This window comes from Simochromis diagramma, unplaced genomic scaffold, assembly GCF_900408965.1.
Source record: "Simochromis diagramma unplaced genomic scaffold, fSimDia1.1 OVJJ01000603.1, whole genome shotgun sequence".
Taxonomy (NCBI): Eukaryota; Metazoa; Chordata; class Actinopteri; order Cichliformes; family Cichlidae; genus Simochromis; species Simochromis diagramma.
The window spans coordinates 6,699,943-6,716,509 of NW_024387414.1; the positions used below are offsets into that span (position 1 = coordinate 6,699,943).

Consider the following 16,567-nt stretch of genomic DNA (forward strand, 5'->3'; position numbering starts at 1 on the left):
GCCTAAAGAGGATAACAAAGAAAACCAAAGGATAAAAAGGTGAAGAAAAGGGCTCAATGTTACAAGAAGGGACTTGATAGCTGCCTCATAACGTGTCACTCACCATCGATGTCTCTCTGGCTGATGGCCAGCATAGATACAGACTTAGTGAGGGGCAGACTCATGGGAGGACAGCTGTTTCGCAGGGGCCGATATCGTCTGGATTTCTGCAGCAAGAGACAGGAGACTGAATGAAACCAAGTGCATGAAAATGTTAAAAAAAATGGAGTGAGCCAGGCAGCGATAATGTGGAACAAAGCATTGCCAGCCAGTCAACTGGAAACAGGAACATGAACTAAAAGAGGAAACTCGGCATTTTGAATCGGGACATTATGTTTACAATTTGTTTTAAATTCAATGGGAGAAGTATAAATCTGCCCGAAGAAAGTCATGTTTATTAATTCTCACTAATCCCCAAACTGACAAGGCTCAGATTTCCCTTGACTGTTTATAAGCCTTGTTTATGTGCAAGCTTTACAACGACTCTTTTCTCTCGTGAATTAGGCTGTGTGGGTTTTTCAGGATCTCTTGGTGGCCGACTGTGCGACAGTGTAAAGAAGTGGCATCTCATCAACAAACTTCATGTGTGAGTGTGTTTATTAGCTCACCGGGTCATGCACTCTGCTATACTCCCCCCGGTCCTCCTGTTCCTCTGTCAGAGAAACCAAAGAGCCTCTGTCATCGCTGTCTTGCCGGGGAATCCTTATAGGTTCTAGGATACGGGGCCCCTGGCTGGTGGGGCCCCTGAGCTCTTCAGGGCCTCCACTGAGCCCCTCCAAGCTGTAACTGTGTACAAACAGAAAGCAGAGATGACCTCAATAAAAGAACACACACTGTATTGAACACAATCACATCAATCACAGCTTTCTGAATGTACACAACTGTCACTGCAGCAAACACAAACACACAAAGATGTACATGTTGACACACACACACACACACACACACACACACACACACACACACACACACACACACACACACACACACACACACACACACACACACACACACACACACACACACACACACACACACACACCTGGTCCTACACTGTGTTTAGCCAGCTGAGTTATCACTAGCCTCTGGAGCAGATTTACAGCTGAAGCAGCTGCAAATGACTCCCAACATCAGCATCAGCATGGAGAGCTCTGCAGCTGTGATTTACAAACCCAATTACATCGAGCTATGACTGGAAATAAGAGGCCTTGAAAAATCCAATCCAATGATCATGGAGAGGAAAACTACTGCTACATTTCAGGATGAGCTATGCCACGAGGCTGCAGCTCTATTCGCTTCAGGACAGACTCTATGATAGTTAAAGCTCCAGCAGTAAATCTCTCATCTCCGGCCCATGGGTTTGTATGCTACTCCATTATCCAGCAAATCATCAGTCCAACTCATCCAAGCTTCACTAACTAAAACCAGAGTAAAAGAATCATGATTTGGTGATTATAAGTGTCCAGAGTGGAGCAGCACTCACCTATCCTCAGGGCTGTGAATGTAGATGGCTATATCTGTCATACTAAGGCCTCCTTGGTGGCAGTATTATTACATACTATTCTACAGAGCCACAGGGCCCTCCATGCTCAAACACTAGCAGCTATTTCAGCTCCCTCTCTCTCCTTGGTGTAGAAGGTTGCTGACTGAAAGGGTTGGGCATTCATATACACACGAAAACACCCACAACAACGGCTAATGCAAATCAAGCAGCATGTAAATATGCCATGTTCAAATAAGGACATGTGCCCTCGGCAAATAAGAAAACATCACAAACACAGTAATGCAGTAAACCTGAGGAAACAACTTCCACACTGTAGCCAATGGGGAGGGGGCGGGGGCACATGCTCATACTAAGAGAAAGTGAGGTGGAAGAGGTTAGGAGAGTGATGGGAAGATTGATAAGAGAGTATGGCAGAGTAGCAGTGAAGCACACAGATGAGGACATGAGGATAGAGTTGCAGGCGTATCTGAGAACACTGGCGTTATTCTGAAATAACTGGGCAGAGTGGATGTACTTTACATTGTGAAGCATAAACATTGCAAATGGGTTAAAGCTGATTTCCTGCTGCAGCGTTGTTGTAATATCAGTAGCGGACAGGAAATCAACTTGAACCCAGGGTGTTTCCCAGAAATGAAAAACTGGCAGAATAGCCAAGGCACCATTAACACAGCTGGAGCCGCTGCTAGGGTGGCCGCTGGCTTCTTGAACGTGACAGATGTGACCAGATGGTTACAGCAGTGGACTGTGACAATAACAGACTTGTCTTCATTACAACTTGACAGAGATGGAGGAGGGGTGATATTATTGGCCATTATTAGCTAGTAAGCATTGATATATCTGTATTAAAATACATGTCAGCCAGCAAGTGATGAGAATCTGGAGGTCAGAAATACTACAGTCTGTGGACCAAGGAGTCATTAATATATATTGAAGTCAGAAATATAAGTAATGTTTAACCCTGATGTCTGCCCATGATTGTGATTCTGTGATTATGCATCTAATTAAAACTAGCACAAGTGTGGAAGACACTAGTGCTAGCGGTGGGTATAGATATTGGTTTTTGTTTATGTTAAATATATTGTATTAACTTCATTTCATGTTTTATTTTCTGTATTTATTTTTCTGTTTTTTTCTCTTGTTCAAAAACTAACTTGTGGAGCACTTTGGTCAAACTCAGTCAAACTAGCCCAACAAAGAGTCCAGTCCACTGGATAGCCGTGAATACTTCAGAGATGAAGGGCTTAATATTTGTACTTTTCAGTGTAAGAATGAATCACCTAATGAGAGTGAATCATTGTCAGTCTTAAAGCCTTGTTACTCATAAATACAGCGAAGCGGTGGTTTGCCTAAGGAGCTGTCCAGATGTGTTTGTTTTTAATGAGAGCAGACAAATTGCACCTTCTTTTTGAACAGGACACTTTCATCTTGGTAAATAGTTGTTAACATTTTCAGAATATGTTTGTACCTCTTTATATTAAAAGAAAGAGGAAAACGTTTATATTTTTCCATAGGTTAATATGAAATGGCCTTTACCGGTCCCTGCCGTTTGAGATCAAATTGGTCTGTATGGACTAAAATGAGTTTGACAACGCTAATCTACACCATGAACCTGTCTTTTATCACCAAGAAGCTCTCTACACCATTCCTGAACAAACTTATTTTCAGTTAGATATTTTTTTTTAGTAAGTTTTTATTAAAAATGTTACATTTTAGTTTGAGTCTTACTTTAACTCATTTTGATGACCTTATTAAAAGGATAATAATCAGGAGAAAGAGTTGACATGTTTACACCAGTTATTAAAATATAAATACCTAATTCTAATTAGCCTTTAGTCATTAGTGCAAAATATCGCTTCATATATATATTACTATTTACAGCCTAGTTTTATTTTAATTTTATTTAACTGAAGAAGTTTTTCCACTCCTAGCTTAGTTTTCAGTTTAATTAACTACAATAACCACGACACACTTCAGATGTGTCTTACTAAAGAAGCCTTTTACCGTTTTCAGACACTGTTGTCAAACATTTTCATATCCAACAGACTTTCTGAGTAGGAGTGTAAGCATTCGGCTCACCCAGCAGAGCTGAAATAGATCTATTCTGCATATAATCAAGATCAAGTGAAAGATGCTGACTCTTTTTTTTCCACTGCTTCCTCCCTCCTCCTTCTGGGTCAAAGAGCAACATTTCATACAGTCAACGAAGCTATTTTGCAGTGAGAACAACTTCCATTCTGTTTTTACTGCTGCAGCCCACTGTCTTCTGTCTTCTGATGTTTTAGAGTTTTGAATAATTCTCTACAGGAAGTTATTAAACCCACAAAATAAATAAATAAAAAACAATCGTCTGTTCTAAAACTCTAGCCAATGCAGTTCAGCCTCCAGAAAGAGAGGAACTAAACTCCTCTCTTTCTGTGTGGCTGCTTGTTATTACCAATGCAATACAAAACAGCGGTGCCACCACCACCCATTTGCCACAGTATTTCATACAAACTCCAACAGGGGTGAAAAGAGAGCAGCATTTTTCAGAGCAGTTGCCTGCAGGGACGGAGAGAATGCAACAGCAGTTCAGCAAGCATACATTAAAAGCCGGGAGGTCCACAAAGGGCACAACTGCATAAATTTGCCATAGCATGCCACTAAAAAGCAGGGCAAGCTTAGCAAAACATGAACTGATGAATGTGATGTATTAATACCTTCTCCTGTGAAAGGCCGGCTTCCTCTCACCAGAGCTACGAGTGGAACTGGAGGTGATGGAGACGGAGACAGAGACAGAGTGGTGGATGAAGGTGGAAATGAAGTGGGATTTGAACGGAAGCCATGACAGCAAGAAAATAATTAATCAACGAACTGTTCTTATTGCCGATGGGACCATTGGATTTTTATGGCTACTACTGTATAGGTAATGATCTAAGAGAAGACAAGAGTGATCAGACTGCTGTACTCAGAGCAAATGATGAAAGATGATAAGCATGAAATAATTGTGGTGATATCTTTGCTCATAGTTTCAAAATGATGTTTATCCTTTTTACTATTCCCACCTCACAGTGAGATTGCTGGTACAAACTAAAGTCATGTGAAAAAGAACGTTTCCACAGGCAAAAGCTTGCATCTCATCATTCAGCAGCTTGTAGAAGCACCTTTAGCAGCTCTAAGTTGAAGTAATCATTTTATGTATGAGTCATCACACATCAGTCTCTCACATTTTTTAGTGGAGGAAGTCTGGCCAACTTTTCTCTATAACATTGTTTCAGTTCATTGAGGTTTGTGGACATTGGCACCTTCATTTGCAATCACTAAAGAAAAAAAAAGTAAAAACAGGAAAGCACTGAATCATCAGCCCTGCACCACAGTGATTGACAGCAGGTATGAGGTGTTTGTGCTGATATGCTGCGTTTGGCTTTCCCCAAATATAGAGCTGTGAATTATTATCAAACATTTCCACTTTGACCTCATCTGTCTAAAGGACAATGTTTCAGACGTCTTGTGGTTTATTCAGATGCAATTTTACAAAGCCAAGTTGTGCTTCATATTCTTTTTAAGCTTTGTCCTGGCAAAGAAGTCTTTTTTTGTCTGTACTTCCATGAAATTTAACATTTAAAAGGCCAACTTAGGCCTGCAGAGTCTGATGTCATTCTTCTGTTTGTGGCATTGCAGGGTCTGACTTTGGTGTGAATTTACTGGAAGGTCGGAAGATTCTTAAAACTTGAGCTTTTATAGAGGTTTTCACACTTGCTGATGACTAGTGAAGCCAGTGTATTGGAATATCAGCACATACCTGCTACATTCCCTCTTAATTTGTATGAAAGCAATAAAGGTGTACTTTATTTTTCACGTGACTGCACAGAAAATGTTCTTTTTCGTGGAACTGTACATCTTCTAATCAACTGATAATAACACAGCATGAATTGAAACACTCAATAGACAGAAATGTGTCAAACAAAATGTTTGGGATTCAAAGTTAGAGTTCCAGTTGAGTATTGTGAGCAGAAACCCTATTTGTATCATAATCACATGAAGGACAGAGTCTCTGCTGGTCAGTGGATAACCTCTGAAGTCAACTTTAAAGGATGTTACTGGATTCCGACAAGAATTATCCTTGTGCATTCATCCCCTGTGATACCATTTAGCAAGATAACCTATCCTCTAATTAGTGAACTTTAGAGTTGCTGGTACCGGAGGAGTTAAGAGTAGTGTGGGCGCACTGGTACCCTATTACCAGGCTTTATTTCCAGTCTGTGCTAAACTATGATAACAGCCTCCCGGTTTTTAATGGTAACACTATTTTGAAGGCCACTTCACATTTCAAAGAGTTTTCTGCAGTCGGTTACTTGTCCACCTCAGAAATTAGACAGATTTTCATTCTTTCAAATCTACCAGAAGAAGGACTCTGTATCATCGGCAGAGACTCTGAGGAATGCGTCTGTGGTGCCCCATGTTTTTGTTTGTTTGCTTCACACTTTAAGTCAATTTTTTCAGGCACACTTTGTGGTGCACGATGTCTCCACAGACAGCTGTTTAAACCAAACAAATTTACTGAACTTGACGAACATAACGCACCATAATACCACACTGTATCTAAAAGTATCGATGATTCCTTCCTGCTGCGACCACATGAAAGCTGCCTTTATCCAGTAAACTTCTGTTTAGACCAGCTGCTCCTTTCAGCTCCTCTGTGCTGACAGACATCTGTTTGGCATCTCTGTCTGAGGAAGGAGTTTGTGTGGACTGAACAGATCAAATGCTTCAGTAGGGCTTATGCAACACTCATGTCACTTTTATTGTGGATTCCTAATAATCTTTGGCAACCAAATAAGCATAATTACCAAATGCTAGACTGTTACTTTAAAATGTCACCAAACACTATACGAGACATTCTGAAATCTTGTTTTTCTCATAATTTAAAATCTCATTACATTTATTTTGTCTTTTTTTAAAAAGATGTGTCCTAGACCCCACTCACACACACAGGCAAACCCCCTGGTAACCTTTGTTTATAGGGGAAAAATGTGTATTCCCTGACAGGCTGGCGAGTGTTTGCTGGAGCGGTTACTGTTGCAAGTTGCAACGACGTATATAGTGCTGCACTAAAGAAAAACCTCCTTGCAATTGTTTTGTTTGCTAGCAGATTGCCACGGTTTCCTGTAGTTTGCATAGAAGAATCAATTTGCACCTTGTGAAATGGTAAGCCACGACTTTTACTTTCAAGGCAAACATTCTCCATTTTGGGTTTGTGTTTGTCATGGGGTGGAAATGGACAAGTTAACTAGATTTTTATCTCGCATGCGTTGCTGTGTTTTATTATTGTTGATATTTTAATATTGTATAGTGTTTTATTCTTGTTTTATTGCATGCTTTTATTTTATTTATTGTTGAATTGTCCTGGAGAGACTATACCCCTCCCTGATTACAAACTTGGCAGACCTGGGAGGTCACAGAGGCCCAATGAGAGGGCCTAGCCGGTCAGGAGAAGCATGGCAGCAGAGATGGCGGAGTAGATGCTGGCAGGAGGCGGCCGCCGCCGCAAGCAGAGGGCAGGTGCGGGTTGGTGTGCAGTACGTGGCGAGGACATACGACGGCCAGTGCGTAGAGAAGCAGGGAGAGCTGTGCTGCTGCTGGAATAGCTTGAGGCCAGAGGACGCTGTGGTGGGGGATTAGTTGGGAGTGGGACAGCGCCCTACCTCCGACGGTGAGACCATAGTGCTGGCGTGCCACAGAAAAGCAGCGGGCAGAGTTAGGAGCTCTGCCCATCCGGGCACTCCGGATAAGAGAGACTGACAGGACGGCCGGGGACGCCGCTGGGTTTTCCTTGCCCGCTCCGATTTTGCTGGATTTTAACGCCGTGGCTGACTCCACTGGACTTTTAGTGTGTTTATGTTTTATTTTGATTTTTACTGTGTGTTCTCCCTGGCCAGGGTTGTTTTAATTGCTTTTAAATTTTTAACTGTTTTTGTATAATAACTTATATTTTAGTGATACAGTTTTTATATTGTTCTATTCCCGTGGCTGCTCCACTGCTCCGTCCGTTTTTTGGAGGGTTTCCCTCCTTTAATAACACCTGTTAATCCACTATTACATGTTGACTAGAGGAGGTCACAGTACCCTCTTTATGATTTTACTTAGCGAGTCAGTAGGCTTCTATGTGACTGGTCCTTATTTAGGTTGATCTATAATGATATGATATGATATGATATGAGTTACTTGGCAAAGCTGGAGAAATGAGCCTAGCTTTTGACTTTATTATGATCAGGAAATCTGGGTAGCAAAACAAGACAGCATATTAACCATGCATGCTTTCTTCATGGCCATCCGGTATAGGCCAGACTTCCAAACACTGTCCTCCAGTGTTTGGAAGCTAGAGCCTATCACAATGTGTGACATGTCTCAGTTTGTGGGATAGAAATGCTCTAAAGTTCCACTTAAAGCGGGAAAACTGTCACCAATACATTGCAGAGTTGTATCACAGTTGAGCAGATGGTGATGCAGGCAATAGGCATTTTTACATTAAGTTGCTGCCTAACTTTTGAAATAAATAATTCTATCTAAAAAGTAAATAATGATATCAAAAGTTGCTGTAAAACAATGCCTGCATATATACATCTAAGCTCTGTGGCTCATGAGGCAGCACAGGTTACTTAATAACTGAAAGGCCGGTGGTTCAATCCCCAGCTACTCTAATCTGCATCTTGAAATATCCTTGGGCATAATGAACCGGAGTTGCCCCAGTGCATCCATCGGAGTGTGAGCATGTGCACACTTTCTTTTATACTCCCTGTGAATGAGTAATGGTCTCCAGTATCGTCAGGCTTTAACACACAGATGCACATATGAAATATACACTACTGTCAAAAGGAAAAACTTAATAAGACAAGGGATATTAAAAAGAATATTTAAACTTGCATGTAAATTCCTCTACAGACCATCGCTAAGAGCCAATCGTTTGAGCAGTGATGACAAAACAGCGTTAAGAGTCCCGTTCTAAACGTCACTGTTAGCCTTTCTATTGAACCGATGTTTGTGAAATAATCTTGTTGTCAACTCGTGACAACTGTACAGTGTGGCTCTGAATGTGAAAGCGTGAGAACATGTGTTCATGCTGAAGTGCGTATCTGTGCATTTGTTTATAAGCATCTGTGTGTACAATTTTGGAAGCTCCCTGCCAACGCAAGACAAATGGCAACACAGCTGCTCACAGCATGAAGAGGAAACACTCAACATGGCACAGAAGGACTGACATCAACAAGCTCTAATAATGCTGAAAGAGGCACACATCAAGTCTGCTGACATCTACTGACTAACACCAGATTAACACCAGCAGCCAGTATCTAGGACGGAGGAGACACATTTCTATTTCTACATCCACTTCATCAACAATGCAATTAGACATTATTCATCCTGAAGAACCCAGTATTCATCACTCTCACCTCCTCTGGTTCATCTCTCCGTCTCCTCCGTTGTTCTTTCCAGGACCCCAGCTGTGGCGGCGAAGAGGTGACAGGGAACGGTTGCTGTTACGAAAGAGACAGGAACGCCGCGGCACCTCAGTTACTCTATCTTTGGCCTCTTCTTCAGCCTCTCCTGCCCCTCCTCCTTCTCCACCTTCACTGTCCAGTCCTTCAGTGGTAGGTGCCACGGTCTGGATGCCCTCTTCTGGACTCCAGCTGCAGCCCAGGCCCTGGCTGCCCTCCGGGCTGGAGCTGGTCGGGCCGACGCTGGCGGTGTCGTCTGTGGAAGAGCAGGAGACCGAAACCTCGCTGGCACTGTCTCCTCCAGTCACAGGTTCATCATTCTGAAAGACATCCCAAAAAGAGAAAAGGTATAACTTTACACTACTTTAAAGCATTACTGTACCATCAAAAAGTTATGGTTTATCATGAGCCAGTATGCTAAATCAGCACTATATGAAGTCAATGCCACACTAATAAAATGTTGATTTATTATTTTAGGGAGCGCGGACACATGTAAATGCAACTGTTTCCACGTAAAGTATTAATTTCCAAGTTTAATCAAGTACCGGTAATGCGCTTGTGAACCGTGAACAGTAACTGAAAGTGTGAAGAGTCTGGCTCTGCTCTGAGAACCACAGGAAGTGGAGCGTGAGAACATGTGTGTGCTTACTAAGCTATTGTGAGGCAAGGTTGTGGATGACAACTTGAGGAATTAGTGATAATCAACGGCAAAAAAAATCCCACAAAAAAGCCTGCAGACGCTATGTCTCAACAGCTGCTCAGCTGATATCTATCCATTTATGGTCCCTAAGTGCATAAGGCTAAATCATTTATTGTAAGTGAACAAAGCTCTCCTGCCCTCTCACTGGCTGGTTCTATTTTTGTTTGGGTCACATGGTACACATTACACAGAGTGGATAGCACCACCTTACATTAACCCTGGCCTTGGTGACGGTGATGGTATCCTACAATCCTACAAGGGAACAATAGGACTATATGAAGGACCCAAAAGGTTAATTCTGTTCATCTGGAAGTAGCGTAGTGTTTTCTATATGGAGGACCACACAACCCCAATAACAGGAGACTATTTAAGATCCATAATGTGATTTTGCCATTTTATTACACCTGCATTTTAAGGGCAGAATGTAACAGAACAGGAAAAAAAGGGCACTCCAACACAGCATAATAAATATGAATAAAACAGATGTCCTTGAAATCATTGTTAATTACTCGGGCTATCACATTGTATATCCATCAGCATTTCTTCACTGAGGCATGAGATGAATTAAGAGTAAGCTGAAGAGCCATTTAACCCACAGGAATGGAATATAATGAGGACCAAATGGCATGGCTTAGGGATAATGAGCCAGCGCCACTTTATAGCAACACTGGCATTATAACAAACACCAATAAATGATAGCAACCTTGTTAAAACAAACCTTTCCCAGGAAAACGCTTCTTAGTGATATATAGTCTTTTTAAAGTCCATTTGTCATTGTCACAGGACCATTTTAGTGATCCAAATCCACAGACAGTTGGCAGTTAGCAGTTGGCAAATATGAAGTGTACGTACACCGCATATGTGTAAACTAATATGTATTCTTGCAAGTTAATTAGCCATATGCTTGTGTATAGTTTGCTGATTTCTTGACAAGGCTTCACCTGACAGCTCTATAATATAAGAAGCACGCGGAAAACAAATAGTTTTAGTAAAACCACTCTTTGGGAATGGTGGGAAAAAACTACTGCCCACACACACACACACACACAGGTTTGGGATAGTCCATTTAGAGTTAATTTGTAGGTGTGAGCTTTAACTGGGTCTATTGTGCTGCCAGCTGCAGTGTGAGGGCCGGGCATAGAGCTGCTTCTGTCGGAGAGCTGCGAATGAAAGATCTGCTTTATGCTGCAAACACAACTTCCTCTGGGAGTCGGACAACGCATGAGCATACATCAAGGGCAGAGAGTGCATGTGAACGTCAGCTTCAGCGCTATAGGAGAAGGACCCAGCTGAGTTTTAAACTTTGTTTTATTTCAGGATTTTAAATGTTATCTGACGGCACAACATACATGTTAAACTCAGATAAGTCACGACTGTTGAAACCGTCTATGTCCTCTTTATTCTACATTTACAGTATTACATGTCACAAAAGAAGCGTTTCCCTTCAGAGAGCAGCAAAGACGTTAATCCTCTCTTTCAGAATTTAGCTCCTGTAGTCTTTGTGCGGATTCATTTTGCCCATCACGGCCTATCTACAGTGTCCCAACCCTCAGCACCACACTGTATACTCCCAGGCAGCTGATATTCTCTTCTCTGGCTTTGTTTGCACCAAACATGACATACGGTTCACATTACAATGAGCATGTTTCAAGTGCTCAACACAGCAGAAACTGAGAGATACAAGTGTTTCAACTTTAACCAAAGGGTGCCTGGCTTCAAACAGACTTTCAACAGCAGCAGAGTGACAGCAGGGACCACAGCTTGCACTTTCCCAGCAGCGGAGGAGAGCTGCCGGCTTAAAAAGATGCTTAGTAGATGTTTGGCATCTCTGCCTCAGGGTACTAATAAATAAAAAAACAGACACAGACTGAGAAAATAGATACTTCATATATAGTATATAATCCCTATAGGAATAGTTGCAGAGGCAAAATATATTCTTGGTGTTCAGCGCGACTGAACCGGATGTTTGGACCACAGCCAGCCAAGGATTTAGTAAACAGGGAATTGGCTGCTACATTTTTCCTCATTTATACATTTAATGATTGATGTGTTTGCAGTTTGGATGTGTAAGAAGTTCATTCTACAGCATATATAGTGGCAATGTTTTTGTTTACATTTTTAAATATCTATTTTTTCTATATTTTTTCACAGATTTGTCCTCATTTGCTTTTCTCACTTTGCACAGATAATTAAACCAGTTTAAAAGAATTGTTTTTGAGCACTTTAACATTGATTTGAAGTTGATGGGGCTCAGACCTTTCTGAAGATGCTGTCATATCCGGGTTCTGTGTTCAGGAAGCTCTCTATGTCACTGCCAGAGTCTCTGTGAGCTGAAGAGGGGCAGCTGGTGGCACTGCTGGTCCTACTGGGCAAACTGGAAAATGTTGAAGACTCTGAGGATCCTGAAAGACACGACATTTAACACATCGCAGGGTTAAAATCGAACAGAGGAGAAACGAAGCATTCTTGTGAAATCAGATTTAAAATACTTAAAATCACTGATAAGTTTCTCAACAGAGGCTGTTAAACTGACCCCCCACCACCACCACCACACACACACACACACACCTTGTTTCCAAAACAATAAGTCTTCATTCTTTGTTCTAAAACACAAGCAGGTCTGTAAGACATCAGTGAAAAGACTTGTGGGAATCTGAGAAGGTGTGAAAAGCCTGGTGGATCAATGGCTGACTGTCCTCACCAAAGCGGTCTGTGCTCAACTGCAAACAACCAGTGTTTGTGGGTTTCATAAAGGTACCAGGGTGGAACTGAAGTTAAAATCTGACTCGGAGAAAGACAACGTAAACGGTTATTGATGTACTGCAAAACTGCTTTCATGAAAGAGCTGCATTAGTCACCCTAACCACCCAGGCCAAATGGACACTGATGCTTACAAAGAATGTCTGCACCTTATTTTAAGCTTTAAAGCAAGAAGTAATTTTTTTTACTTCTGTTGCTTGATCGATAGAAATTACAGACATCAAGCAGACAGTTACTCGAGTTCATATCAGCCACAATGATATGAACTATAATAAGTCAGAATCACGTGTATCACACTGACTACTTAAATAATGACTATTTAAAGTAGTCGCTCTCAGGCCTCGGCTGATGCCATGTTAGTTTTTCTCAGTAAGTCTCTGTGCTCTTTACCCGTAGCAGCTCACCACAAGCCATTTTTACTTTACACCCACCATTCTATCTCACTGAATTACAAACAGCCAAATCTAAAGTCAGCACAGAATACAACAACTGTTATGCAACAAGGTTCTGGGGCTACAGCTTTTTGGACATGTAAGGACATGCACAGATAATATTCCAGGCCAAACTAAAAGAGGAAGCCTGTACTCAGGCACAGACATCTACCAATGGGCTGACTTTAGCCAGCAGCCAAGAAAAACTGCATGAGATCATTTGCTCAGTGTTGTTATGATTTTTTTTTTTTTAAAAATATCTATTTCTGCTCAAAAACCGGAAGTCATTCTTAATCCCCCGGGAAGACTTGCATCCCCTACACTCATGTGAGCAAGAGGAAGCTAGATTTTGTATACGTATGTATGTGCTCATGTTTCAAGAGCCTGAATTCTGTGTCGCTGAGTGGGTACAAGCAGATGCCTCATACATGAGATATAATTCAAGTGGAGAAATACAAATCTATAAATAAATGTAAACTGAACTAAACATGCCACAGAAAAGGGCATATTTAAAATAAAGCACGCCCTGTATTCAGCACAACCCAAAAGCAGAAGCAGATTATCTTGTTTTTCATAATTATTCACAGCCAAAATCAAGACTAAAAATAAAAGTAGATTAATTAACCAACACCAGCAAAGGATGGCTCGAGGAATCCTGAAGCTGGCAGAAACATAACCCTATAAAATTCAGCACCCGTCAGGGGTGGGGAGTCTCTTTACATCATAGTGTTGTTAGACTTGAGGGAGTGGGGGTAATACAATTTTTCTGTAGAATAACCATGAGCTCCTTTAACAAACATCGGTGAGAGAGCAGGTCGACACAGTCAGCTCTTAATGAAAGGAGGGTAGTCAGATCACAGCACCGACAAACATTATGGTTTCATAATGTTTCAATCAGCCCAATTACAACGCCAATGGGACATCACCACTTTGGGTCGAGTGATACCACTGAATAGTGTGTCACAATGGACAAAGGTAGGTGCTATCCTGACATAAAGATTGTGAGACTTCCTTAATTGTAAATTCTTACACAATGGTTCTGTCACTTCTATCTAAAATAGTCTGAGCCTGACACAAACAATCCAAAAACATGAAAATATCAGATAAATAAGCTGCTTCAAGTACTTATTGAGCAGCAAAAGTCCATATGTTTTTTCAGACACTGACAAGTTGTTTTCGCTAATTAGCACATTCCTGCGCTGAGAGGCTGAACTAAAGATGGAACTCTACTGCATAATACAGCACAGATTTGAGTATCACTACTATAGAAAATAATCATTCCTCATTAAAGCACTTGAAAGAGTTCATGAAGTCTCAATCGAAACTTTGTAATCAAAGGAGTCAGCAGTTTAAATCATATTTGGGAAATTAAAGTTTCCATATTTGCATCAACACTGCTTTATGAGTCCTGCAGCAGACACCACAACATGACAGGCGCAGGATTATTTCTGGTTTCTGCTTTGAGAAGAAACAAGGTCACAAGTTTAGTTATTACCAACGTGGTCCTACATGACAACTGACAACTGGGCAAACCACATCCTGCTCGCTCATACTACAACATGTAGACAACATGCAGAAAACATTAAAGGGGAAGGCTGCCATATCATGACATCAATAGATCTTTTCAGTTAAGATACCAAATCCACACTGACCTTTGACCTCAACTGCTGCAGCTGAGCTTAGTCTTGACCACAGTGCATTGGTGGCTCGATGCAAAAACATTTTGCCCCTTTTTACGTCATATTTCCGCTATTAGCAGACAATCCAAAAATGAACGTGCGTGAGAATGTTGGAGTTGCAAGTGCTGGTGACACAAGTGGACTCAGGGAGTTTTCCTCAGACTCCACCCCCTCACAGCTGTCTGTCACAACTAGCAGGGGACTGTGAGTTTTGACAGCTGTCCTCCTCCCTCTGTGTCAAACAGACCCCAACACCACTACCACAGCACACATAGAAAAGGCTCAGAGAACAGGTGTAAAAGTTGCTCATGAGTCGACGGGTGGTTGAGGCTGCTGGCCAAGTGTGAAGAAGGTCAGATAGATATACTTTATAGATATTATATCATATCCACTTTTTTGCACCTTTCATGCAATCTCTATAAATTGATCTGCATATACAAATGCAGGGGACAAGATTTTTGGTTTCTATTTAAAGTCCACTTGTAGTAAAGGAGGATTTTGTTTCCTGAAGGTAAACAGTCTGCCTAGCGAGCAACAGAGGGAACACATCTGATACAGATTCAGCATTTTATTAGCTTTTTAAAAAATGAATCTAAATTCATAAACCAGCAGACACAAACAGAAAACTTGGCCTTGACTGCAGAGATACACGTCACTTTTTAACCACAGGAGCTTTCCCCTGAGAGTAGAAACTCTTGAAGGAATTTCAACTGCATTTCCACTGCAGACACCTGAGTCTAAATTAAACTCTGGGGAAATTATTTTACCCCCCAAGTCCCTACTTGGTAGGCAGTACTTTGTCAAAGCATGGAAACTTTGGGGATGGGGCTTGAAGCGATGAATACTTCTGATTGGTCAAGGACTCTTCTGTATTGCCACCTACTGGTCTACAGTAGGCGGCGACAGTTTTTTGTATAGCTGCACGCAGAAAAGAACTGTCAAACTGTTCTAGCTTTCCTTGTTTCTTGCAGAAGGTATAAAGAGCCCCTTTAGTCCTTTCAAACAATCCTTACATTTAAAGAAATGCAGCTTTATACTGCAGTGTATACTACTTTTTGATTACTGCAATTCAAATCATTTGAGTTTAACTGCAGGTAAAAACACCCCGAAGTGATTAGATTAGATGAAACTTTATTAAACCCTCGGGTGGGTTCCTCCGGGAAATTCAGAGGGTTAAAAATAAGTGTAACGTGCAGCTAAAAAAATATAAAAGTAGATACAATCTAATCTAATTTCAAGTCTGAAATAATCGGCATAGTAACCAAAAAAAATTAATAAAAAAAATAATCTGTTGGGTTAGAAACATTCTTCTCTGCAAGTTTTCCCTGTTAGGAAAAACACTTATCTCAGCTAAGTGTAGATTTTATCAGAACTTTCATATAAAATCTTATTTATATTTTCTTCGACCTATACTTCCTTGTCCTGTGTTTTTTCATGTTAAATGTGTACAAGGTTCTCTGTCTAACTGGGCTGATTTATTACACATAGGAGGTGTTGAAGATTCCAGTTAACCTTTCTTAAAAGTTGATCAAAGTGCATCAGACTACCTGCGAAATACACCATCATCTTGCTGTTTCTTTTTCTTTGAGTGACCTTTGTCTGTAGACTGGTTCAGTTCATAATCAGGTATCACTTCACCATCTGCATTTCAACACGTTTACAAAATTAAACATCCGTTTTTCCTAAATTCAGCAAGGGCAAAGGACAAAGTCCTCATACTTCTGAGTAGAGGATGCTACCACATAGCCTCCTATTTTTCACAGAGATAAAAATCTGTCTGCACACAGTTTACAGAGTATATTAAACAAAACGGCAATTCAAACCTTCCAAACGGCACATGCAGAAACATCCAGCATGATTCCTGTAAATATGGGAAATGAGTTCCGATAAACAGAACAAGGCTTTACCTAAAAGTATTGCATGACCTACAATGCTCTAAAGCAGAACAATGACTTAACATATGTTAGCAAACCACAGCAGACATG

The 16,567-nt window shown here is 41.1% G+C and overlaps 1 protein-coding gene across 6 annotated transcripts in view; it reads right to left on the reverse strand.

The window, feature by feature from the left end:
- The window catches only part of LOC120721343 (A-kinase anchor protein 13), a 125,678-nt gene that overhangs the window by 39,085 nt on the left and 70,026 nt on the right, over window positions 1-16,567 (reverse strand). For 5 of the 6 annotated variants that reach the window (XM_040011609.1, XM_040011605.1, XM_040011608.1 and 2 more), the window contains exons 11-15: window positions 11,969-12,114; window positions 8,968-9,332; window positions 4,240-4,287; window positions 648-825; window positions 104-206 (exon numbers count right to left, since the gene is read on the reverse strand). In XM_040011609.1, coding sequence (XP_039867543.1) covers window positions 104-206; window positions 648-825; window positions 4,240-4,287; window positions 8,968-9,332; window positions 11,969-12,114 — 840 coding nt within the window. The remainder of the gene's footprint in view (window positions 1-103; window positions 207-647; window positions 826-4,239; window positions 4,288-8,967; window positions 9,333-11,968; window positions 12,115-16,567) is intronic. The other variant, XM_040011610.1, reaches the window with a different exon arrangement.